The sequence below is a fragment of the Malaclemys terrapin genome, chromosome 6 (genome assembly GCF_027887155.1).
Source record: "Malaclemys terrapin pileata isolate rMalTer1 chromosome 6, rMalTer1.hap1, whole genome shotgun sequence".
Classification (NCBI taxonomy): domain Eukaryota; kingdom Metazoa; phylum Chordata; order Testudines; family Emydidae; genus Malaclemys; species Malaclemys terrapin.
Genome location: NC_071510.1, coordinates 117877291 through 117904732, shown reverse-complemented (window position 1 = coordinate 117904732; position 27442 = coordinate 117877291). Strand labels below are relative to the sequence as shown.

Here is a 27442-nt window from a genome sequence, read left to right as displayed (position 1 = left end):
CCCATTAGCAGGGTACCCTACCACTGCTGACATTATGCATGAGTGGGGTGTCAGTCAGGTCACCCACAGGGATGACGGGGCAACCAAGAGCCTTGACTTCTGTTATCCCAACTCGGTCCCAGTTCTGGATTTTCCTCCCTCCCTGGGCAGAGTCCTGTTCCCCTTGCCCTATTTTAAGCACATAAGTGTCAAAGGGAGGCAGGGATCAGATGTAGTATGAGTGCATGATGGTAAGCAATGTCTCTCGTTTTGTGTCTAGCTAACAAACACCAAGGCAGGGAATGGGGTTGGGGGGAGGTGTTCCTCTCAAAAAACTATGAGAAATAAGTTTAAAAGAAAAGCACTTTTAAAAAAACCACAGATATTATGAGGCCTGTAGAAGTCAAAAGTGTCCCTCAGCTAAGGGTATGGCTACACTATGCAGCATTTAGCAACATGGCTGTGCCGCTACACCCGTGCTGCTAAAAGCTGTGCAGTGTAGCTGCTGTTTGTCAGAAGGAGAGAGCTCTCCTGCTGACAAAAAACTTCCACCCCACCTCCCCTCCCCCCCCCCCCCCCCCGTGCGAGTGGCTGTGGCTTTGTTGGCAGGAGAGAGCGCCTGCCGACAAAGCGCTGTTCACACCGGCACTTTTCATTGGTAAAACGTTTGTCATTCGGGGGGGTGTTTTTTAACACCCTTGAATGACAAAAGTTTTGCCAATGAAGTGCCAGTGTAGACAAACTCTGAGTCTGTTAACCCCTATTTCACATTGCTTGTGGTGTAGTGTATGAAAGAGTTAATTATAAAGCCAACTGCTATTAGAAGTTACTTCTTAAGTGTCCTGCCCTCAGAGTAAGTTCAGACAATAGGACGTGCTCTGATCATGTGATGGGACTGAAGCTTTTTTCAGGCCAGTGGAGTTATCCTGATTTATACTGGAGTCAGGAGAATCAGGTCAGTGTGTCTGTGCGTTTTACTTGCCGTCTGTTAACACTATGTATCATGCAGTCAGAGTGGTGTAGGAGCAGCCCTGGGATAATTCTCTGTTCCATTTTACTTTTGGAGGCAGTGTGGTTTAGTGGACTGATCACGGACCTGGAAACCAAGAACTCTCCTGAATTTGATGACATGTCTGCCACAGACTCACTGTGCAGCCTTGAACAAACCCCTTGATACACCCAGGGCCTGGCTTTCAAAGGTGCTGAGCACTTACAGCTCCCGTTGCCTTCATAGATTCATAGACTCTAGGACTGGAAGGGACCTCGAGAGGTCATCGAGTCCAGTCCCCTACCCATATGGCAGGACCAAATACTGTCTAGACCATCCCTGATAGACATTTATCTAACCCCTTCAGTTACCTTTGAAATTCAGGCTGCAGGTGTGTCACATTGGGCGCCTAAAAACTGAAGCACCTGAAAATAGCTAAAAGAAGAACAGGAGTACTTGTGGCACCTTAGAGACTAACAGATTTATTAGAGCATAAGCTTTCGTGGACTACAGCCCACTTCTTCAGATGAAGTGGGCTGTAGTCCACGAAAGCTTATGCTCTAATAAATCTGTTAGTCTCTAAGGTGCCACAAGTACTCCTGTTCTTCTTTTTGCGGATACAGACTAACACGGCTGCTACTCTGAAACCTGAAAATAGCTGAAGCTCTTTTGAAAACTGACCTCTAATCTCTCTGTGCTTGAGTTCCCCATGTGTACAATATGGGATATGTCCTAACTTACAAACAGAGGGCACTATATATTATACAGAATTGGCAAGGAGACCTTTTACCTTTAAGTTTTGCTATGATGGTTTGAACAGCCCCAGTACTTAGTTGCCATAGAAACATGTCCCTGAGCCGTGATAGGGAATAGCTTGCGGGAGGTGAGAAAGGGAAGAGGCAGAAGAAATGGAATAAGCAAACAGGCACATTGGCAGTTGGGAATTGTGGAGGATTTGAATGCGTAGAGAGATCACCAGATTGGAACCACACAGGGACAGGATGGGTTTGGAAAGGAGGAACCTCCTGCACTGCGTGGGTTAGCAGGAGTGATGCCCCCAACTTTTGTATGGGGCAGTGGCTGCTCGGGCTATGATTTGTAATGAAGGAGCAGATCGTGAAGCTGAGCTACTGAGGGAGGGTGGAGGGGGAGTAACGCAGAGGCAGCTGAAGCTGTGATGTGCCTGGAATTCCTGCTGAACCACTAAGAATGCAGGAGCTGAAGTGATGAAAACGTTCAGAGTGTCACACGCACTGTTTCAGGAGATTGGCAGATTTCTCCGGGTTTCAGCAGTTGGTGCTAACAATCCCCTGTATCAGAGCAGAGGGGCACTGGTATGTAGGAATCCAAGAGGGATTCGACTGTTGAGAGTATTTTATGCTTATATGCAGGGTATTTGGCTAGACAGTTGCGGGAGAGATATAGTTCATGTGTGGAACTGAATTCATACAATTAGCTAAGCCATTCCAGAAGAACTGGGGCAAGATGCTGATGTGTATTGTTGACTTGCCAAATAAATGACTCCACACATAGTGTATTGCACTTAAGGTTACTGTATTGAAAGGTTCTGCTGTCTTCAGAGACACCTTATGGAGGGATAGTGGGTAGAGTTTTTCAGAAGTACTCTGCACTGGCCTAACTCTGCTCCCATCAAAGTCAGTGGTGGCAAAACTCCTCCTGACATCAGTATGAGGAGGTTTCGCCCAATTCCAAGTGCTTTTGAAAAAATCCCATCCTTAGGCACTATGGTGCCAAGGACCATACAAATCCGTGGGTAGAGACAGAGAGCTCTATAATGGGGAATTATTCTAGAAATGACAGTGTCAGTTTTTAAGTGTATCCAGTGTATGGCAGACAGTCCATGGCATAGCTGGAGTAGGTAACCAGGTCACTAAACTGTCTGTTTTTGCAGTATTGATGTGAATTGGTGATGCCGTTGCTCAGCAGTTACATGTGAAAAGTGCTTTTCACCCATAGATTTCAAAATGCTTAGATGTTGGTAATAGTCTGGGAGTCCAACAGGTCTGTATCTTGTCATCCACCATGCTTAGCACTGGCACTGACCAGCTAATGCACAAAGAAAAAGAGCCTGTTTTCCAGACATAGGACTGGCATCTGATGTCATAATGATTCGTGAGCTGGGCATCATGGGAGGGAAGACGAGAGCTGGACTTATACTAAAGCAAACGTCTTTCTCTTTCAGCCCTATATAAAATGCACTAATAATTTATCCATGTCAAATCCTGCTGGCCTTTAACTCTTGTGAATAACCCTATTGACTCTACTGCACAGAAGGTTGTGTTGGCATCTTGCCAGGAGCCCAAGAGCCCCGCCTAATTTGTATATGCATTTACTTATTCTAAATCCAAAATAAATGCGCATGGTCATAAAAACTATAACTTCCTTGGCAGAAGAACTGAAATGGCTCCTGATTTGCGTTCACCCGTGATAATAGCCTGTTAATTCTCCTCCCCTTGCTCTCTCAGCCTGCGGTTTTGAATGGAGCAGCACGCCCACTAAATTAACAGAGACATCAGGAGCTTTGTTCAATGAAGGGCTGCAAAATTTGACTCTGTGAAGGGGCAGTCACCTCTTGAGCATCTCTGAGTGGTTTGGTGTGGTGCCACAGTCCTCTTCTCATCCCTAATGTCCCCTGTAGGCTGCCAGCTGACCTTGGCAGGTCTTCAGTGGCTTGGCCCTCCGGCTGAGTCAGAGTTCTAATGGACCCCTTCTGGAATATTAAAGACTCCCACAAATTTGCCCTCGCTAGGGTCTCCAGACCTGTCTCTGGGCCCTTTAAATTCAGCCTGTTGTTCAGTCTCTCATATAAGCCCTGTCCCTTCCTGTGGTGGTTGGGGAACCAGGGCCACCCACAACTTTGGTTCCAACCCAGGGACTCTACACCAGGGGTAGGCAACCTATGGCACGTGTGCTGAAGGTGGCACACGAGCTGATTTTCAGTGGCATTCACACTGCCCGGGTCCTGGCCATCGGTCCGGGGGACTCTGCATTTTAATTTAATTTTAAATGAAGCTCCTTAAACATTTTAAAAACCTTATTTACTTTACATACTAAACAATAGTTTAATTATATATTATAGACTTATAGAAAGGGACCTTCTAAAAACGTTAACATGTATTACTGGCACGCAAAACCTTAAATCAGAGTGAATAAATGAAGACTTGGCACACCACTTCTGAAAAGTTGCCAACCCCTGCTCTACACGTAGCAGGCATGTACTGCTTGATTCACTCTACCACCGCTGTTTCTCTGGGCCTCTTCCTACTGGACCCTTTTATTTCCAGCCCTATATTGGGGCCAACGTCCCCAGGTCCTGCTCCCTCTGCAATCACAGCTGTGTAAGTTCAGCCAGCCATAAACTCTCTGTGATTGTTGGACTCCTTTGGCCAGAGAGGAGCACCTGTCTTCACTCCTCTGGTTCCAGCCAGGGACTGACCTGCTAATGTCAACCAGCTCCTTTTATCTGGGCCAGCAGGGCCCTGATTGGCTGTGGCTAGCTCCTCTAGCCTTTGGAGGACCAGGTCTCTATGGTTTCCAGAATGGCTGCTTTGGAGAGTCCTCCTTAGGCAAGTTTGGAGGACCCACCTTCCCTGCTCCTCTCTTCCCAGCTCGCTGCTTCTTGGGGTGGGGTGCAGTAGGACCAAAGGGCCCCCAGCAGGGAGTTGCAATGGCTGAATACACCCCATCACAGGCTCCTTTTAATTTACACACAAAAATGGTACTGTCCACACTTCTTATCAGATGCTGTAGCCTGTCTCATGTTACTGAGGCTTCATTATTTTTTTAACGAAGAATATTTGTAAATAGAGCTAAACTGCAATTGCAAAGTAAATAGAGAGAGAACACTGTAATGCATTAGCCTTGCTGTGTCAGTATTTGGGCACTCATGTAACCCACAGTGGGTTACTCAGGCATCTGTGTGATTAGCAAGATTCTACTTCATCCCCTCTGTATGGATGGGGAAACTGAGATACAGAGTTGGTGACTTTCCCAAGCAAAGCTGTGAGAAAACCAGGATTTGGGAAAAATAGTGGAGAAGTTGTGTGTTAAAGCAGTGGCTCTCAACCTTTCCAGACTACTGTACCCCTTTCAGGAATCTGATTTGTCTTGCATAACCCCCAAGTTTCACCTCAGTTAAAAACTAATTGCTTACAAAATCCAGACATAAAAATACAAATGTGTCACAGCCCCCTACTACTGAAAAGTAGTTTGCTTTCTCATTTTTACCATATAATTATAAAATAAATCAATTGGAATATAAATATTTTACTTACATTTCAGTGTATAGTAGAGAGCAGTATAAACAAGTTATTGTCTGTATGAAATTTTAGTTGGTACTGATTTTGTTAGTGCTTTTTATGTAGCCTGTTGTAAAACTAGGCAAGTATCTAGATGAGTCAATGTTCCCCCGGAAGACCTCTGCGTATCTTCAGGGATACATGTACCCCTGATTGAGAACCACTGTGTTAAAGTGTGGGAGAGGGGGTTGAGCAGTTACTTAAACATGCTCTTCTGTTACACCTTTGGTCTCCTTGGTGTGTAAACTGCACCAATTTAGACTCACTTATGCATCTGTTGAGCGGGAGTCAGGAGGTCTAAGAGAATGTGAGTGGACAGGGAATTAAAATCAGTGTGAGATATTCTAAGTTGCATCTCCTCTAAATTTGGTCTGATATCTATGGGCCTATCTAGACGAACAGTTAGCGTGCAGCAAGCTGGGGTGTAAATCTATAGCACACTAGCTGTCACTCAATATATGTCCATGTGGATCCTGATACCAGGCAGTAACAGTTCCTGGTGCATATTGACCTACTCCTGTTTCAAAGTGGGGTAGGTCAAAGTGCAGTAGAGGACTTTTAGTGTGTGGCAGCAGGTTTCACATGGAGACTATGGGTATGTCTACACTTCACACTAAGGCCAGGCTCTGACTCAGGTTTGAGCCAAAGCCCCCCTTCCATCTATACATAATTCAGTCAGACTCAGGTCAGCAGGTGCACAGGACCTGCTAGAGGAATGGGTCAGAGCCCACTGTGAGTCTGCTCCCAACCCTGTCATCGTGCTGTGTGGACATAGGCCAAGCCACAGACCCAAGTCAGAAGGTCTTCATTATGCAGCATGGACAAGTTAACAGGGCTGCAAGACCCGGGTCAAGCAATTGTAAATCCAGGTTTACAATGCAGTGTGGACACTCAAGCACAGGCTTGGAAACCTCAAGTCCACAAGCCCGGGTCCCACGGATCTGGGCTTAGTGTGCAGTGCAGATAAACCCTTAGGCCTGATCTACAGTAACCCCCCAATTCGAACTAAGGTACGCAACTTCAGCTACGTGAATAACGTAGCTGAAGTCGACGTACCTTAGTTCGAACTTACCGCAGTCCAGACGCGGCAGGCAGGCTCCCCCGTTGACTCCGCGTACTCCTCGCGCCGAGCAGGATTACCGGAGTCGACGGGGAGCACTTCTGGGTTCGATTTATCGCGTCCAGACAAGACGCGATAAATCGAACCCAGAAGTTCGCTTGCCTGCTGCCGAACCAGCGCGTAAGTATAGACAAGCCCTTAGTGTGTAGCAGGCTACTGCAGTGTAGATTTACACCCCAGCTTGCTGCACACTGTTTGTCTAGACAAGCCTTCAGACTCTCTCATTCTATCACGACATGGAAATCCCCCAGATTGTTACAGTCGGAAAGAGCCCATGGCACATTCACTTTGCAAGGCTGACCTGAATTCTGAAGAGCTATTCTAACCAAAAACGTAACCCTACAAAATCGCATTGCATTTACAGCTCTATTCTCTGTCAAAGATTGAATGTTTTTTTCATAAGCTGAAAACCACACAGACCATAGCAAGCTGCCACCCCAGCTTGGGAACCACATCTGTGTTTTCCAGGTCATATGGAAGAGAACGAAATCTTATGTTGCTGTGCATGCTGTACCTCAAAGATCTTCTGGGGTCTCGGATGCGTGTAGAATTATACTTTACTAGACTGACAAATGTATTGTTTTTTCCAACTGCGGCTGTTGCCACCGGATACAGCACTTCCTCAAGCTGCACGCTCTCTCTGGTGTGTGGGTGTTGTATACACACACCCCACTAGCTGTGTCAAACCTCAAACAAAATTGTTAAATAGAAACAAACAGGTTTGTTCCCTGTTCAAGAAAAAGTTTGCTTCTCTCTCTTGAGACCTGATCCAGAAAAGAGACAGCCCGTTTCTGTGAAATTTCCCTGCAGGTGACATGACACAGAGAGAACAACAATATTTCCTTGTTTGGGGGTTATTCATTCTCTTTGCCACATGTGAAAGGGGAGTAGACTCACTTTGGCCACGCATCTGTGTGATGCCTGAAAAGGGAGCCTTCTCACCTAAGGATGTGCAGTTACCCACAGCAAATAGAACAAAATAAATTTTCCATTTAGGTGCTTATGTTATAGAGCCAAACAGCTGTGGTAGCAAACACACAAGAAGAATCCCATATGTTTTGCTTGCCTTTAACGCTGTGTATTTAATTACAACAAATAATATACATGTGGAATAGAGACAAGGCTCTGGTTGAAGGCAGCACAATGCATTTCAGAAGTGGGCAGGGAATTCTAATCTAATTCTGTCTTCCTATGGTCCAGTGCAGAGAGAAACCTGGCCATGTCCCTTCTGTCATAGCCCATACACTAGCTGCAAGGAAAAAAGGTGGAGTAGGAGCCAGTGTGCTGTTGCTATGCCATCTGAACTTTCATAATTGCGATGAAGTATAATGCTATTTTAAATGTGTTATTCAGACTGAACATCATATGTGTTTCTTATACTGCTGGCTCGGTAATAATATGAAAGGACTCCAAACTAAATTTGTTTCTAACATGCAATTGGCTTTTTATCAAGAGAACGGTCTACAAAGATGCTGTAACTACAGCTAGCATTCAAGCCATGTGCACACAGACTAACTTTCTGGTCCCATCTCCAAACTCTTTCCTCCTGCAATCTGTAGTACTCCTTCCAAGTTCCATGCAGGTTGCCACAGTATGAAGAGCAAACCATTTGAGGTGGATTTTTTTTTTAATAGAAGGAAAACAATCTGATGTATATGACATATTTTGATTGCAAACCTACAGTTCAGATCTTTTAGGGCAGCCTTGTATAAACATGGATTTCAAAAGATGTTACTGTCTCATTCACTGCTGACTGGTGCTGAGGTTAACAGTGTGTATGTAAGTGCTTGTGTAAGTAAACTAGCAATAGGTGCTATATGCAGCCACACAAAATGAGAGTCTGGATAGGGGAAACACTAATTCAAGAGAGGCAGTGTGGTATAATTGTTAGAACAAGGCACTAGGAGTCATGGCTTCTGGGAACTATTCCCAATTCTGCCAATTACTCCTTCTATGGCTCGTGCAAGTCATGTAATATCTCTGTCTCTCTTTACCCACCTATAAAGCGGAAATAAAACATACTTACCATATGGGAGAGTTGTGTTTATAAGTGATTTGATTTGATACTCTGGGATAAAGAGCCCCATATACAGCAAATTATTAATGTGGATGATTCTTGAGGCAGAGAAAGAAGCAAGTATTCCCCATTACCCTCCCCAAAATAGATTTATAAGGGTTGCTACATGACCTCTGTAGAGATGGACAGACTCAGTAGCAGTGGCTGCAAGGGACCAGAGAATGGGCAAGTCCAGGCTTAATTTCAGTTTCTGGAATCAGTAATTGGCCTTTTTCAGTTCCCAAAGCCCAAATATAGATCCAGATCCGGACCTCTAGACTTGAAGCCCTTCCAATCTGGGGGTGTGTGGTAGGAGAATGTTACTATTAAGCATAGCTTCATGAGAGAGACCATGAACCGTAAAGCCAACTTTTATTTTCATTTTCCACTCACATATTTGTCACTCACAGAGTTGACCAAGGAATGAAGGAATTCCTGCCATTCTTACCCTTACAGATTGGTACCTAAATACAACTGAACACGTTACCGTTCCATCTCAGACTCTGCCAATCAATGACATATCCCCCCTTTTGGAATGACACAAAGCATGAGTCTTAATAAAGATGTTCTCCTCCCTTTGGAACACACTGGACTATTTGCATTTCTGGAGGAGACATGACCTGCATTGTTAGCTGACTATCCTACTCCACTCTTGATAATACTCTTGTTCTCCTTGGTAAAGGTCCCAGATCCTGTCTGTCTTTATAAATGTACTAAATCTAATGGTTTGTCTACATGATGTAAGATTCTGGCAGCCACCAAAGTGCACAGGCATGTGGCCAACAACCTACCAAGTCCAATGTTTAGAATATTTACCACTGGACCTTGAATTCAAAGGGAGTTGCACCTGCTTATGCCAGATTTGAATTTAGCCTCATGTCTTTAAGATCTGGAGGATCTCGATGTCCAGGCTGCGGGCTTGGGCTGGATCCCAGGCTCTGGGAGCTTCCCGCATTGCGGGGTCCCAGAGGCCAGATTGCAGCTCAAGCCTGGATTTTTACACTGTAGTTTTATAGCCACGCAGCCTGAGCACCATGAGCAGGGCCGGCTTTAGGCCAATTCAGCTGATTCGGCTGAATTGGGCCCCGCGCCAAGAGGGCCCCGCGCTCACTTCCCCGGCCCCTCCTCCCCTCCCCTGAACGCCCCGCCCCCTCCCCTGCTTCCCGCGAATCGCGGGAAGTCTGAAAAGAAGCAGGGGCGGGCCAGCAGCACAAGGTAAGCGGGGGTGGGGGCTCGAGAAGGGCTCCAGGTAGGCGCGGCCGCTTCCCGCAGGCCCCAGTGGCTCTGGCCCGGCCCGGTCCCCACGGCGCGGCTCGGGTCCCGTCCCCCCCCCCCCCGCAGCGCGGCTCGGGTCCCCCAGTCCCGCGGCGCGGGTCTCCCCCCCCCCCCCCGGCTCAGGTCCCCCCCGTCCCCCCCCGCGACGCGGGTCCCGTCCCGTCCCCCCCGTGGCATGGGTCTCCCCACCGCGGCGTGGCTCGGGTCCCCCGTCCCCTCTGCGGCGCGGCTCGGGTCCCGTCCCCTGCGCGGCTCGGGTCTCCCCCCCCCCCCCCCCCCCCCGCGGCGCGGCTCGATTCCCAGGAATCTGGCCCCGCTCTTGCTAAAGCCGGCCCTGACCATGAGCCCGAGTCAGCTGACACGGGCCAGCTGCCTATGTTTTACTGCAGTGTAGAACATACCTTCGGAGGTCTTTGGGAAAACCCTTGGTGCTGATAACTCAGTAGGTGTCACTCTCTTCTCCAGCACAAAGTTAAGCTGTGCTGTATGGTTACCTTAGGTGCATCTGGGGCCCCACTACCACAGCATCTGAGCACCTGACCACACAGTCATTAATGTATTTATCCTCACGGCAGCCCTGTGCCTTACAGAAGTCCTATTATCCTTTCTCCAGATGGGGAACAGAGGCACCGAGAAATGGCTAGATTCACAACAGAACTTAGGCACCTACCTGCTCCTTTAGGCACCAAAATCAGGACCCTCTGGGATCCACAAAGCCCCTGCTCAATTGCCTCTGAGCCTGTAGGTGCCTAAATTCACCTGGCACCTAAACTCACCTGGCAGTAAAAATGTCCTGTGTTTCTGCCTCTGAGCATATGCATTGCAGTCCCATGCCAGACGTCTCAGTCTCAGAGGGATGCACAAACCAGGGGAATATAGGTGTTTCTCTGCTTCACTCACCCGTGGGGCCTGAGCCTGTAAGCGTGCTCAGACCTCACTATGTGGGTTGGGCCCCATTGGGGAGCTTGCGTGTGATGTGGGGAGGGAAGAGGAGGTGCTCCCTCATAACTGTTGGCCAGGGGTTAGGGTGCTCACTTGGGACCCCCCAGTTCAAGTCTTCCCTCAGGTAAAGGGATTTGAACCTGGTTCTGCTACCTCTCAGGTGAGTGCCCTAATCCCAGGCTGTGGGACACGCTGCTGTGGGTGATCTGTCCCTCCTGTTGAAGCAGTTCCACTGTGGATAAATAATTGTGAAAAGATCCCTGGAGGAGGGAAGCAGATCCTGGGTCTTCTGTGTCTGGGCTCTAACCACCAGGCTACAGAGTCTTGCTTTTTCTCTCTCACTGGCCCAACGATTCTTTCGTTATTAAGCCACAGTGGAACAACTTCAGCAGGAGAGACTAAAAGAGACTATCTCATAGCCCAGCACTTAGCGCACTCACCTGAGAGGTGGCAGGTCCCTGTACAAATCCCTGAACCCCCTCAGGTGGGGGGAACCTGAACTGAGGGTTTCCCCCATCCCAAATGAGTACCCCAACCACTTGGACTAAAAGTTATGAGGGAGCTGCTGCTCCTTTGCCCCTTGGGCTTCTTGACAAAACAGCATAGGCGCCTAACCCCAAGGGCAGGTTTACAGCTGAGAGTCCCAGGCAGAGGCAAGCGCCTCCCTGCAGCCTGGACTCTAGGCACTTATCTCTGACAGAGGGGTGGGGCTTATAGGGTTGCCAACTTTCTACTCAGACAAAACCAAACACCCTTGCCCTGCCTCTCCTCTGAGGCCCTGCCCTCGCTCACTCCATCCCCCCCCCCTCTGTTGCTCGCTGTCCCCACCCTCACTCACTCGCTCATTTTCACCAGGCTGGCTTGGGGGCTGGGGTAAGGAAGGGAGTGAGGGTTCCGGGGTGGGGCCAGAAATGAGGGGGTTGGGGTGCAGAAGGTGCTGCGGGCTGGGATTGAGGGGTTTGGAGGGCGGAGGGGGATCAGGACTGGGGCAGAGGGTTGAGGCATGGGGGGTGGGGTCAGGGGTGCAGGCTCTGGGTGGCGCTTACCTCAGGCAGCTCCTGGAAGCAATGGCATGGCCCCCCTCCAGCTCCCAGAAGTAATGGCATATCCCTCCTCCAGCTCCTTTGCAGAGGTGCGGCCAGGCAGCTCTGCGTGCTGACCCGTCCGCAGGCATTGCTCCCACAGCTCCCATTGGCTGCGATTCTGGGCCAATGGGAGCTGCAGAGCTGGCATTTGGGGCAGGAGCAGCATGCGGAGCCCCCTGGCTGCCCCTACACCTAGGAAACAGAGCGGGGACATGCCGTTACTTCCGGGAACCATGCGGAGCCATGGCAGGCAAGGAGCCTGCCTTAGCCCCACTGTGCCGCCAACTGGACTTTTAATGGCAGTGCTGATTGGAGCCACCAGGGTCCCTTTTTGACCAGGCGTTCCAGTCGAAAACCGGACACCTGGCAACCCTAGGGTCTGAGCACACAGCTCTTGGATTGGCATCACCCATTGGCTTGCTTCAGCAAGGAGCCCCCTGGAGTGCTGCTGGCTTTTGTGAATCCCATGCTGAGGTGCCTACATCTCCCCATGCTCAGGCGCTGAGCACCGGCCTTGTGAATCCTAGTGTTTTTTTTCTAGGTGCCTAAAAATTAAGGATGGTGATGCTCAGTGTCACACACCTAAGGTTTTTTTGTGAACCTAGTTCTAAGTGACTGGCCCAAGGTCACACACAGCAAGGACTTTAAGCCAGGTCTCCAAAGCCTTAGGGTAGTGGTTTAAGGGCTGAGCTATCCTTCCTGTCTACTGCTGTTAGAGGAACCACCTTCATTTCACATGGATACTACAGCAGTACCATGAAAGGCCCAGTCAGGAACCCTGATCCTATTGGGCTGAGCCCTGTTCAAACATGTATAAAGTCAGTCATTACCTTGAAGAATTTAGTCTAAGAACGGCATAAGGCATGCCTGTTATTTGAGGCTGCTTTATAAAGTTAAACGGTAGTTTCGATTAAATCCTAGAGGTGACTCCTCTTCAGTGGCAGGTGAACGTATTCCTGTGTATAGTTTGCGTGTCAGTTGGTAATGTTTATAAAGCATGTTAAAGTCCTTCTGAATGAAAGCACTACTGAAATGTAAGATCATTATCATAGCTTGGGCTGAGGCAGCTTTTCAATTACCTTGGCTTGTGCAGAGAACGAATGCAAGCCAGGTATTTGTGTATCGGTGGGAGTGCCTCCCCCCTCTCCCCCCCCCCCCCCCCCGGTGCAGCATTTACGTACAAAAGAGGAAAAAACCCGAACTGACCAGCTTTTAAACAAAAAGAACATAAATTACAAACTGAGGAAAAACATGACAAATTCTTTACTCTGGATTGCTTAGCACATAATGCCTTGTGCGTGTCATGCACCGCTAATACAGTGTTCCTGCAATTCAGTTAAGCATGCCTGTGCTGTCTAACTGGACAGTTGGAGACACAAGTGTTATTAAATCTTAGACGTTTGCAAATAACCTCATCAAATATTCAAACATTAAAAAAGAAAACCCAGCAAAACACAAAGTATGTATTATTGGCCCTTTATGTTTAAAAAGAGAGAATTAAGCATTTGAACAAAGCTGCTAATGATGTGTGCGTTTGGAGAGCATAACTAATTAATTTCCTAAAGGTCATAACTGATATTTCCCACCTACTGCTTTGCTCATGTTTAACCTTCAAGGAGAAAGAATTTACATAAGAGGCGCATATTTGATGTTCTTATCAAATCAATCAATCTCTTCTTTTTTTCCAGGAGGAGGGCTGAGAACCACTGAGGGATAGCCAGGAGGTATGATGCAGGAAACTCCACCAGCAATAAACGTTACAACCGGCTATAAAGATCAAATGACACTTGGGTTGGTTAATAAAAGATATACATGGGAAAAGTGTTGGAATATTGAGCATGGAAATTTACTGTGCTGAGCTCAGCTGATGAAAAACCAGTTTCAATCAGAAAAGCGGTTTACTTCTGCCTACCAAATGGAAATGGGGCCTGTATATAGAGAGAGGGTGGCAGAAAGAATAACAAAGTCTCGCTGAACTACTGGCTTCAGAGAAAGAAAACTGGCATTCAAATTCACCTCTGGAAAGTGTAGCTCTCCAGTTTGAAGGTTGTTTGAGGAATTTGGGGGCTGAAGGTCATGGTTGGAAGCTAGCAGGATCCAAAGCAATTCTAGATTCCCACGTTAAATGCTGAAACTGCTAGCTTGACTCCACTGTGAAGCAACACCTGAAGTAAGTGAGAATACAGAGACCTAGGAAAACGGCTAATTACAACACCAGCTAGCCTATTATTTCAGCAATATATTGTAGACTTCTGAGAGAAAAAAGCGAGAGGGGCTGAAGAACTTAGAGGAGTGGATCTTTTAATAGCCTCAAGAAAAATAAACTAACTGAGTTTTGATAGGAAGAACTATTTTTTCATTGTTTTTTCTGCATTCCAAATTTCAAAGCTCTTTGGAAAGTCTCCCTCCACCCCTCCCCCCATCTATTTTGAAATATATCATTTTGCTCAGACATCTATTTTCACCGTTTCTACGTATCTGGAAGTTTCTTGTTTTGAAACTATGGGCTCAGAACAAGCAACCCCCCAGGTATCTGTGGGCAATAATGACTTGCTTTATTTCAAGATACATTTGTGATCTGGAAGTTCTTTGCCTTGCTCAGTTTTTCAAGTGATAAAGAAAGATCGGGGCCCAAGGATGGCAGAGAAGTGCGACTGTATCGCCAGCATGTATGGCTACGATCTGGGTTGCCGCTTTGTTGATTTCAGGCCCCTGGGCATTGGTGCAAATGGACTGGTTCTGTCTGCGGTTGACAGCAAAAGTTGCCGCAAAGTGGCTGTGAAGAAGATCACCATCAGCGACGCGCGGAGCATGAAGCATGCCTTCCGAGAGATCAAGATCATCCGCCGGCTGGACCACGACAACGTTGTGAAAGTGTATGAGGTGTTGGGGCCTAAGGGAGCAGATCTGCAAGGGGAGATTTTCAAGTTTAACACGGTGTACATAATCCAGGAGTACATGGAGACTGACCTGGCTCGACTGCTGGAGCAAGGAACGTTGACAGAGGAACATGCCAAACTCTTCATGTACCAGCTGCTGAGAGGGCTGAAGTACATCCACTCAGCTAATATACTGCACAGAGACCTCAAGCCTGCCAACATTTTCATCAGCACAGAGGACCTGGTGTTGAAGATTGGCGACTTTGGGCTGGCAAGGATTGTAGATCAACATTACTCTCATAAGGTATGTGAAATGAAACCGCTACTCTTTCTGTGTCAATCAGATTGCTGTCCGAGGGAGAGATGGGCTCAAACCAAATCCCCAGAACTGATCAGCCCCCACAAATTTTGGAAGAGCTCAGCTCTGGATTCGTGTTCAGTTCTGGGCAGTGGATCTGATTCTGACTTTGATTACACTAGTTTTGCATCCATAGAATTCTATAGACTGCATTTGAGTTATTCCTGACTTAACACTGGTGTTAGAGGAGAACCTGCATCTTAGGCCCACTCTTCCATTGCTGCTTCTTCAGCCTCTTGGTATCTACATATTTGTGACTGCAAGCACTAGGACCACAGCACTTCTTCTAAGGGGAAACTACTTATTGTTCCTATTCTGGGCACCTGTTGCAGCTGCCCAGAACACCTTCTGTTAGTATTATGCTCTATTTCTGGGTGTCAGTGCATAGAACTTCCTCAACCCCCGGCACACTGCAGAATCATAGCAATCCGTCTCTAGTGTATCATTTCTCAAATGCAGTCACCGTAGTCGTATGCAGCCACCAGGGGCTTTTTTTGCAGCCACAGCCCCCTGGGCAGTGATGGGAGTGGGGAAAAGGGGAAGGGGCTGCCTGATAATTTTGCTGTTGTAATTGGAGCAGCTCAAACTTTTTGAGGTTGGTCCTATGTCAGGTTCTAATTCTGTCTTCCAGTTCCAGCGTGAATAGCTGTAGCTATGCCATGGAACCTTCTCTCTCATGCACTATTTAGTGGCTGTTCAACAGAAATTTGAACAGTGAGAAATTTGAACAGCATGAGCCCAAACTAATCCCCCAGACCTAACTACTCTTGGAGTACTTGAAATCTGGGGATGGATCTGAGTGTTTCAGGCTGCATACCAAGGAGCTCATTCTCCACTCTCTTCTGTTCCTTACCAGCTCATCAGCCAGGTTTGAACTTGTGCACTTCAGCACCAAAGCACACGTGAGCTGGAGGAGGTAGCAGCTAGCAGTAGCAGGCTGTTAAATTCTACGTGGCCTAGCTACTTTGGGGACGGGGACTATAACACACATTTCATAGTCGTGTGGTGCTTTCACCTTTCACACCTATGCAAAAGTGTGGCCACATCTGACTTTTTAATTCATGCTCACGGGTGATAGAATTTTACCCCCACTTTGCCTAGTGTAAGTGGCTATGCAAGGTGCAAACAGTGGAGAACCAGGCCTCGGCTCTCTCGTCAGCAGGGCGCATTTATATCACTTTTCATTCTTTAAGGTCAAATCCTGCAGGCCTGACTCAGGCTGTGCTCTCCTTGTGTTACTTCCTCTGTGTTACTCTTGGCCTGCCACAGCCCTGCTCTTCTAGTTTGTGCCATCTTGCCAGAAAGGATTGTGTATGAGCATCCACGAGGACTTAGCTGAAACCACCAAACACATTTCTCTAGCGCACTCAGCCTAGTCTTTAGAGGTGAAATGGTGATAAGAACATAAGCCTGGGCATACTGGGTCAGACCAATGGTCCATCTAGCCCAGTATCCTGTCTTCCGACAGTAGCCAATGCCAGGTGCTTCAGAGGGACTGATCAGAGCAGGTAATCATCAAGTGAACCATCGCCCATTCCCAGCTTCTGCCAAACAGAGGCTAGGGACCCTTCAGAGCATGTTTTTGCATCTCTGCCCATCCTGGTTAATAGCCATTGATGGGCCTGTCCTCCGTGAACTTATCCAATTCTTTTTTGAACCCTAGAAACACATATTGCGCTTGGTCATTATGCAGTGCTCTAGCTCAGTGGTTCTTGGGGTACACAGAGGCCTTCCAGGGGGTACATCAACTCAGCCAGGTATTTTTCTAGTTTTACAACAGGCTACATAAAAAGCACTAGTAAAGTCAGTACAAACTAAAAGTTTCATATAGACAATTACTTGTTTATACTATACACTGAAATGTAAGTACAATATTTATATTCCAATTGATTTATTTTATAATGATATGGTAAAATGAGAAAATAAGCCATTTTTCAGTAATAGTGTGCTGAGACACTTGTATTTTTATGTCTGATTTTGTAAGCAAGTAGTTTTGGGGGTACCCAAGACAAATCAGACTCCTGAAAGGGGTACAGTAGTCTGGAAAGGTTGAGAGCCACTGGTCTAGCTGACCTCATCTGGGATTTTTGTATGTGGAACAAGGGTAGAATACATTATAAACTGATGTATCAACCACTCTGAAATGCAGCCCCTTTTCTGCTTTATCTGAATCACTGACCAATGCACGGTGCATATTCTGATGCTGTTAGTAAACTAGGTCTATCTCCCTTAGTTTTTCTTATGTCAAAAACATCCCATCCATCATTCATTATATATTTTATATTCAGCTAAAGATACATATTTGCCAATCTGTTTGCCCCTTATCACAAAATCAGTCAGATCTTGATTCTTGTTGTATGTAGGTTCTGCTCTGGTTAGCCTGGCAGTCCCACTAATTAGTTCCTCTCGCTTGTTTCCGAGACGAGACATCTAAATAAGAATACTGGGTTCTCTTTAGACTCTAGCCTATTAGGAAACAGAAAATCTGTCATTTAAGGCTTCACCAAGCACTATGTAAACTCCAGAAAACATCACAAATCCAACCAAGTAGATTATAGTGCCTGACTTGCATTTTAAGTGCCCAATTAATGGCATATAACAGTTTAAGATTCTTACATAACTCTCTAAGCAGGAGAAGCTGCAGCTATATAAAACACAACACCACCAAGTGTGTGGTCCAGCCAGCAAGCTCCTATCTTTTGACCTTGTGCAGCATGATCAATGCGCACCATTCATTCTGTAATGCTATGATTAGTGTGTGTACGTGCACCACTGCTCTCCTACTGGAAGGACTTAGGATGGATCAGCTGTGTGTCATAGGCCTTATACCACTTATAGCTAATGGAGATTCTTCTTTAGCTCAGTTGGAGCAAAAGGCTCAGCGATCTGTCTGTCACTGTGGTGTTCAGCACATTGACAAGTATGAAGTTCTAGGTGGCCACAGATTTACAATATCTAATGCTTACTAGAAAAGTATTTTGAATGGAGCTTAGGCAGAGATACCTTCATATAGTTAAACCAGGATTAGCCTGGAAGCTGTGTTGCTGCAGTATTTTCAGTTTCTTCATGTTTGCTACTGAAGGTTGGATGGTTTTTTGTTTTTTTTTGGGGGGGGGGTGTCTTTTTTTTTTTTTTTTTGTACCAGACTGGACTAGTTCAAACAGCTCCACTGTTGAGAGCAGGATAAATGATCAACTTGTCTTAACACAGCAAATTGCAGTGCAATGCTTGTGCAAAGGGAATATCCTGTTACTGAGAACTATGCCCGTGGTACCTTGTTAAATGGCACTTTGTGCCCTTGCTGTACGCTTTTACTGCTCAGCAGGAGCTGATCGTAACTGCCTGACTAATCCAGATGAAAAAGAGAGATGCACAGAATGAGGAATGTAAAATATGTTCTGTGGGGGAGGAGGGAATGCAGGTGGTGATTTCCATGGGGTTTTATCTAACATCCCTTGCCTTCAGCAATGAATAATAAAAGCAAATCCCTCCTGACATTGCATGATGCAAACCTCTGCTTGGGTAAGACAATGAGGAAGCAATAGGACTTGAAAAAGCGTGATGTTTAAGGCAGAGCTAGGACTTAATGCATCAGAGAACTGTCACTAGGGAGATTATTTCTTGTGCTGTGGAGGATTGTGATTTGCCATAGAATGAAGCCAATAGTAATGACATGTCGCTCTTATGGAGTGGATTTTATCTCTAGATCGCAAAGTGCTTTACGAAGGAGATCAGTATCATTATCCCCATTTTACAGGTGGGGAAATTGAGGCTCAGAGATGCGTCTTGACCGTGGTCACCCAGCAAACCAGTGGCAGAACCAGGAACAGATTTTCTGAGTCGTTGTCTAAACCTCCCTTCACTTGTCCACACTGTCTCCCTCCCATGAAGGCAATGTGTCCTGTCTAGTCTGTTCAGCTTACACAGTAATGGCTTCTTATGTCTCTCCCACCACGGATAGGTTCTGCCATTTTCATTCCCGTCAGGCTGGATGGGCACCTTTCAATTCAGGAAGTAAGTAATGCAAATAAGGGGCATTGTATAGCTGTGCTGACCCATGAGCAGGCCTGGGATGGGTTATGACTTCTGATTGAACCCACTGAGTGACACTTCACTCTGTGAGTCATCCCACTGAAATCAGCGGGGCTACTCATGAAGTCTGCTGTCACTGAACCCAAGGGTAGCAGAATCAGCCTGTCTAAGGTAGCAGAGCCTGGCCTCTGGCTTTGTAGATACTTATCAAAACTCCATCCTTCTGCCATTGAGAAATTTAAAAATATTGCAAAAGATGCAAAGGCTGCTGTTTATGCAGGGCCTATCTGTGCACTCCTGACGTCAGTGGGAGTTTTGCCATTGACTTAAATGGGGCTAGGATTTCACCCCATCGTGCACTCCTGTTGGCTCTGCAGTGAGGGTTTGTCAAGTAATATTTTACACAGAGCTGAGCTGAAAGGGTAGTTTCATAGACACGTAGCTTTGAAAGGGGTCCCCCCATGCTAAGGCATGATTAAGTATGCCTGTATGATCAGAGCTGTCGGTGCAAAAGGAAACAAGTGAAAAAGGGTTCAAGGCACTAAATGTGGCTGCAGATCAGGATTTGAATTTTAAATACCTTCGGGGTGTTGCGGGAGGTGGGTGTTCAGATCTTGTATTTCAGTTTGGATCCCTCTTTCAAAAAGCCACGGTAATTTCAATCTCTATTAGAAACATATGGTGGAAAAAACGTTGCCTGCTCTATTGAGGGTAAAACTGAGAGGGAAAGAAATGTTATTGTCTAACTTCAGAATGCCCCAAAAGGGGGGAGTGATGCCTGACGCTGTACCTTTATAAGGGAGAAAGCAGCAAAGATTAGAATGGAGCTCACTGAACATGAGCAACCTGTTTAAAAACCATTATTTTTAACCTACCACATCTATCTGGATTATACTTATTCCTTCTTACGTAACCAGGAGCAAACCTTTGAGATGCAATTATCTTCTTTCATTGAGGTCAAGGACCAAATACTTTATAAAGCCTCCCACTCCTTGGCACCTTGCATAGTGCATTATAATGCAAATACTGTACATTCCCTGTTGGGAGACTCAGATAACAGCACAAAGGTGAACTACACAAATCTGGCATTAAAAAGGTTTCATGAGAAATCCTGTTCTGTAGGGTTTATAGGTTAGCGAGGTAGGAGACTGGCTGTATGAACGGAACCTGTCCCCATTGCACAGATTTCTATCGTACTGTGCTGTACATACCCAACCTATCTGTCCTCTTATAATTAGCTTAAGGTTGAATTAAACCAGGAGAACCTAGTTCAAACCGGCATGGTCTGTGCTGTGATCAAGGCTGAAAGGTTGAAGGTCAAATGCCCTTTCTGTTCCAGCCGGTGGAGTAGAGTTAACCACTCATAGTAATAGAATAGAACTGTACGGCCATTAAATATTACTTAGGAGGACAAAGGGCAAGTACTATGCCATGGCCAGCAGGGGCCACACCCAGAAGTCCTTACTCAGAGCAACCTCTTATTTACATCACTGGGGATATTGCCGAAGTCAGGACGGTTTAAATTGGAGGTCGGGCAGAGTCTGTCACCTTTACTCCTGTTGAGTAAGCGCCTTACTCCACCAGATCGAAGACACTGCTCGGGGCATGAGGTACTAACACATTGTTACAAGGGAGGCAGGTTCAGGGACTAGGAAAGAGCTCAGGAGTTGGACTTGGATATTTTAGGCCCTGCTTACCTGGGAAGCTATCCTGGTTATACAGATATATTTATACCCATTTAGTCCCATGTAGGGACACTCTTCTACCAGAGTGTCCACACAATGGTTAAACTATTGTAACTATATCTGTTTAGCTTAGCTTAGAGCAAGAAAATGTCCCTGTACAGAAAAAGCCTTAGAAGCAGAAAGCAAGGGAGGATGGGGAGTGGGCAGAGTTTCAAAGCCAACTCTTCCCCTTAGAATCTATACATGGTTCTCACCATACATTGGCAGAAAATGTGGTATGATGTACCGGCAAGAGCTGGTATGCTGTACCGGACCAGCTTCCCCAGGTGGAATTTAAAGGGTTTGGGGCTCCCAGCAGCGGCTGGAGCCCTGGGCCCTTTAAATTGCCGCAGAGCCCCGCTGCCGGAGCCCCCGGGTAGTGGAGGTGGCTGGGACTCCCAGGGCTCTGGCTTAAAGGCCCCGGGGCTCCGCTGCGGTAGCGGCGGCTGGGAGCCCCAGCCCTGTAAATCACTGCCAGAACCCCCAGTTGCTGCTGCTACCCCGGGGCTCTGGCAGTGGGGCTCAGGTGGCGATTTAAAGGGCCCGGGGGTCTGGCTGCCGCTAGCACCTCACACCCTTTAAATTGTCACCCAAGCCCCGCTGCCAGAGCCAGCGGAGATTAAAGGGCCCAGGGCGGTAGCGGCAGCCGGAGCCCCGGGCCCTTTAAATGGCCCCCGAGCCCTGGGGCTCCCAGCCACCTCTGCAGCTGGTAGCTCCGGCAGTGATTTAAAGGCCCCGGGCCACCCAGCCGCCACTACCACAGCCAGAGCCTGCGGCCCTTTAAATCTGGATTTAAAGGGTCCAGGGCTCTAAAGGCCCCACCTCTTCTGGTTGAGGCCTCGCCCCTGCTCAGGACTCCAGCGTACTGGTAAGTCCTTTAAGTTACTTTCACCCCTGTTCACAACTGCCTCTGTAGCACCATCTGCCCTATCCCTGGGGAGCTCACATTGTGTGGTGTTAGGTCTGTATACAGGAATGGGGTGTTCTGGGGGCAGGACTGAAGAGCTGGTAGGAAGAGTATATCACACAGACCTTCCTTCCTAGAGCTTAGCCCAATGACAAGAACCTGAACCTTTGCTAACTTTTCTGGGAAAACCTTCTGTGGTTTGAATCTTCCCTGACTTTATAGGATGGAAGGTCCCAAAATGGTGGCAGATGGATAGTCCTTGGGAGCAGGGCTGGTGGTAGGGTATCATTATTGTGGGGACAAGTGAGTATTTTGGGGTCTCTGGATGTTGCTGTTTTAAAAAACAAACAACCTTCCAGGCGTTCAGGAACTAGTCAGAACCCTGGAAAATCTTGGAGTTTAAGAGCTTAAAAAAGTAAAATTTGGCTACTGTGTTAGTATTTTGCTGTGATTTATAATTTTGATCTTTCTGACCAGAATTTGGGTCCCCTTTAAGATTATTTGCTGGGGCAAATGTCCCTCCAGTGGCACCGGGCCTGCTTGGGAGCAGTGTGAATGTGCAGGGAGGGGAGCCCCAGGGTCCAGGCAGGGTAAGCAGTGTCTGACCTGGAGAATGCTGTGTCCTTCAACTGATCTGAGAGATCTGAGCTCTAATGCCTGAACCTCTTTGTTTCATTAGGGGCGGGGGAATAAAGCCAACCCCTCCCGATGGAATAATCTGGGAAGCTTAATAAGGGCTACTTTACAGTTTCCCTTTCCCACTCTCACAGACCCTGGGTTTGCATTGGAGGAGTGACCCAGCTCCAAAAGTGGAACTTTCTCTAAAGCAATTACTGAGTTATATACTGCAGCCTCCTCTGTGCAGCAATATATTCACAGGCAGCTACAGCATCCCACAAAGTAATCTATTTAAGGTACTGAAGTCAATTCCACCCTCAGTTATTAAAACAACCCATGCTGTATTTTTGCTGCAAACATAATTAATTCAGCATGGCAGTATCTTGGCAGTTAAGCCATCCCAAAGGGTAGTAATCCTATATGCTGCCCTCCATTCATATCATGTTTTATCTATGCTACTGATCACCCATCTTTCAAGGCACTGCTGTTTTCTGGCAGCCTCTCTCGCTGAGTTTTCTATGGGAAGCTGTAGGAGAGAAGGAGCTGTACGTATTCATCTGTGAAGAACCATGGGTGCTGAACCTAGTTGGATTGCAAGGTGAGCACGTCTGATCCACAGGGACAGGTCTAAGAGCGGGAGAAGTGGGTGATTCCACTCCACGAGAGGAGAAGGCACAAGGGCAGACACCTTAGGAGGATGTTCTCGGAGAGGGAGTGGGGGGAGGAACACACAGATGAGTGCACCCCACCCTCTGGAAGCGGGTAATCACAGTCTGGATGGAGTGGAGGCTCTATAATGACCCACCAAAGAGAGATCATAGAGATCTGAGGTGTCTTATGTGTCAGGGAACAGGGCACATGTGGGCAAACCGTCAGGGATCCTGGTGCATGGGGCTGCAATGTGCCCCAGCAGGTTAACATACTAGCTCAGGTGCAGCCACATGGCGGCCAGACTTGGTAACCGGAAAGGCAAGTTCACTGCCTCCTCCTTATTGTGGAAACTGATGTATTGTCACAGGGGATCCCAGTTCCTGACCCACAAGGAGCTGGGGGCAAAGAGAGGTATTTGGCTCTGTGGATAGATCAAGGAATTGTCCCCCAGGAGGGAAATGGTTTCCTCCTATACATGCAACTTGAGATGGGGACAGACACCTTGAGAAGCCATGCCTGAGCTGGAGGGTAGGGGGCCTGAATCCCTTCTACATGTGCCACTGGGAAACCAAGAGTTACTGCTTGGGTCCAACCAGCTTTGAGAGATTCTACATTGGCAATGAGGATGGCATCGAAACACGCTTGTGCAAGTTATGACATTAAGGGTCTCAAGGTTCCGAGCCCTGATGATATTGCCCAATTGTTGCAGGGTTTAGAACTTCCAGTGACCAATCAAATTCCTCCTTTCCTAGTGCTGGTCTTACTTTGTGTGAAGAGTTAAGGCTTCCCCCAGAGTAACGGAAACACAAGAGAGTTAAGAACTTGCTGAATTAAGGTCTAATACTAACTGATTTCAATGGAAGCTAGGGATGCTTAATGCCTCATGGCCTCAGTCTGTGGCTTTGTGGTATTAGTGAAGCCTGGTTGAAGTTTAATGAACATTCTCTATCAGGAATAGACGCTACCATGCTGCAAAACTTCGTTATCTGTGCTGCTGGGATAATGCAAACCCTACAGCACATGCTCCTCGTTCTAGCTGTTGTGCTGCTAGGTCCTGCTGTTTCCTTCCATATTTATCCTTCCATTATCTGACCTGCCAAGACATGCAGTTCTTCTCCATATGATCACAGATTTCTGTGATCAAACTGAGAGCAAAATATCACGTCTGCTGATGCTGACAAGAAAATACCCCCAACTAGTTTCTGGTACAATTACTAGTTAATTGTGCAGTAGGTCGGTAAAGTAGGATGTTGTTTGTTGCTCTTTAACTGGGTCCTTCTGAGCAGGAGAGTTGGTCTCTTTCTTTGCAGCTGCTGAATTTCTCCCTGTGGCAAGGTGTAAATGCACTCCAGCATGCATAGGATTACTCCATTCCAGCCTATCACATGTCTGATCTGGGTGGGGTTATAAAAGGAAAAGGGGAAATGTGTATTGCAGAGGAATGCTATGCCTTCTCCTCTCCTGCTGGCTGTACCTGGAAAGACCTTGGGTGGTTATTTACCCAGTGGTTTGAGTTGATTTGTTCTGATTTTGAGTCTTGGTTTTGAAATAAAACAAGCCCAGAAGAAGGGGATATGCAGTGACCTGTACTTGGGACTCTTCTTTTTCCTTCCCCAGCTGGCCAGTCTGTACGCTGTCGTACAGCCCCTTCCTCAGATAGCACATTATTGGCAGAAGAGGGAATAGAAGCCAAGAATGCACACTACCAATCCCTTGGTTCAGTCATTGCACACTACCACCTCCCAGTCCAACAAGAGGCTCCTACCTTTAGAAATAGGTGTCTTGGCCAGACATGTACAAAGCAAATGCCTTTCCTAAGGAAGGGTAACTTTTAAAGTAATGTATTCCAAATAACACTGTGCTGCATGAATACGTAAAGTAACTTACTTAAAGAATATCATCTTCCTGTCAGAGTACAAGATAATGATAGTTGTCTAACCACTTCTGTAGCAGAATTACTGTTATTCCCAAGCAGTTGTGTGTTGGATTAGTATCAGCCAGTGCTGGCGGAAAGAGAGATGCCGGGGGTCAGTGCCTCCTCGTGGGATACACCTTTGGAAAATGCCATCACATTAACACCTTCTGATTCCCTCCTAGTGTCAAGAGATTGCAGTGTTGAATAAAAACACCCTGCTCTGTAACAGGAAAACAGGGCACATAAAATTCAATCCAGTTAGGATTCCTAAAAGAGGTGCTCTTGTGCAAACAGGAATTAATTCAGGGATATCCTATGGCCCGTGTTATACAGGAGGTCAGACTAGATCATCACAGTAGTCCCTTCTGGCTTCATAATCTGTGAATCTAGGACAGGGTCAGGCATAAGAACAGAGGCCTGTGTGCTATAGATTAACTGTTGTGTTATGAGCTTCCAGTACAGAGACACTCTGGAATATGTTAGTTATTTGTACAGTCAGGTGATGGGGGAGGGCTGTATTTGCCAATCGGAGGAGAGGATCGTAAGCTTAAAGCTAGTCATAGCAATATGAATTTCCTACTTACAGTAGGTAACATTTTCCATATGCCGGGGGAATTCCCATCCGCACCTTACCTCCATCGCTCCTGCAGGCAGTTGCGTAGCACTAGTGAGTGTGTTTCATGGTTTCTATGTCTAATCTGAGGCTGAGTAGTGTTGTGTCATCAACAACAACATTCACAGCCTCCCTTCTTTTAGTGCTCTGTCCCATTTCTAAGGGTCACTCCCTGTGAAAATATTGAATGAAGCAGCAGTGTTCCTTGAGCATTCCTGGTTAGTCTGAATTGCTACAAGGACCAGGATGCAAGTGGTAGGCACAGCACCATCTGACATGAAGAGAGTCTGTGGTCCAGTGGATAGGCCCCCTAGACTAGGCTGGAGAAAACCTTTTGTTCTAGTCCCAGTTTTGCCTCTGACCTTCTGGGTGGCCCTTAGACAAGTGACTTCAATGCTTTGTGCCCGTTTCACTTCCCATCCTTTGTTGGTCTTGTCCATTTAGACTGTAAGCTCTTTGGGGCAAAGACTGTCTCATACTATGTGCCCATGTTGGTTGGGTCCATTAAGCTCTACTGTAATATATAATAATAATAATAAATGCAACCCACCTCCCAGCTGCTATATCTGTAGGCAGTGAATTGTTATAAAAGATCTGGCAGGTCCAACCCCTTAGAGCCTAGTGCAGAATTGTTTCCCTTAAAGAACATTTCACTTGTAGGACTCCATGACAAGAAATCACCTTTTAGTGCTTGTTTTTTGGTGATTTGTCATCACTGGAATGTGCTTAGATTGATGTCTAGGATCTGAGAACTTGCAGATTGTATATCAATCACTTACCATAAAATACTGCCGCTGTTCCAACCAAATGTGTCTCCGGTCCAACCCCTCCCTCCCTTGTAGCCCTCCAGCTGAGTAACAAAATGGCAGATAATAGCTACTGCATATTGTGACTGATGCTGTAAATACAGTCTTTAAAAAATCAGGCTTAATAATAGTCTTTTCCTGGCAGTGTATCTTGTTTATATGAATTACAGCAAGCAGGCATTAATTAGGATAATTATATATGGAAAGGGAGCGCTCTCCACTACTGGAAGATGCTGATGGAAAAAACTGGCCACTTTCATCATTGAGATTGATCAGTGACAAAGAAACGCATCTCTGTCTCTCTCTAAGCATTTGTACAATGCTTATCACCGAGGTATCCTTCTGAACCTTTTAAAAGGTACTCACTGCATCAGATAATTAGATGTTTCAATTAACCACGGAGATGAGCACAGGCTGCAGAATTCAGACTCATTCGGGTCTCCAAATTCTGAGGCTGTTCAGATCTGGAGTTTTAAATCTCAGGCCCATCTCTGATCAAGTTACTAAATTTCCCCCCTGGATGTTGAGACATTTGCAAATGCTTCTGCTGGACAGAGAATATCAAATCTAGTAATGGTGAATAATTAACTCTGAGTTCATCATCTTGATCCCAGCCCCTCTCCCTTCCCGCTGCTCTCACTGATACTACCTCTTCAGTCTGGTCATCTGAGCTCCTTCTGTCTCATATCCCAGTAGTCACTAAATCCTCCTGCTGCTCCTCCCACTAAAAACATCAAATTCATCCTCCCCCAGTATGCCAAGCCTTTTCCATCTATCGAAAACACAGCCAAGATCACTTTTTCCCTTTCTTAAATTACCAGCTCTATTTCTGTATTGCCATTCAGTTCAAGCTTCTCATCTTCAGAGCACTCCACAGTACCACTCCTACATCTCTGATCTCATTGCTTCCTACATCCCTCCTGCACTCAGCACTCTGCTCAAGTCTCCTTAACATTTCTTTGTTTCCCTTATTCATTCCTGATTCTGTGCTTTCTTGCAGGCTGCCTTTGTATTTGGAGCTGCCGCCCAATTGACATTTATCAAGCAGCCTCCCTCACCTTCAGATCACTCTGAAATGCTACAGATGGGTCACAGTCAAAATCCAGGATCCAGACACCCCCCAGACTTCGGGGAAGGGGAGCGTCTGAAATCTGAACATGGATCTGGATTTCAGA

The 27442-nt window shown here is 46.7% G+C and overlaps 1 protein-coding gene across 1 annotated transcript in view; it reads left to right on the top strand.

The window, feature by feature from the left end:
- MAPK4 (mitogen-activated protein kinase 4) overlaps positions 1 to 27442 on the top strand; it is a 151629-nt gene that overhangs the window by 63641 nt on the left and 60546 nt on the right. The window contains exon 2 of the mRNA XM_054033066.1: positions 13453 to 14947. Coding sequence (XP_053889041.1) covers positions 14402 to 14947 — 546 coding nt within the window. The 5' untranslated portion in view covers positions 13453 to 14401. The remainder of the gene's footprint in view (positions 1 to 13452; positions 14948 to 27442) is intronic.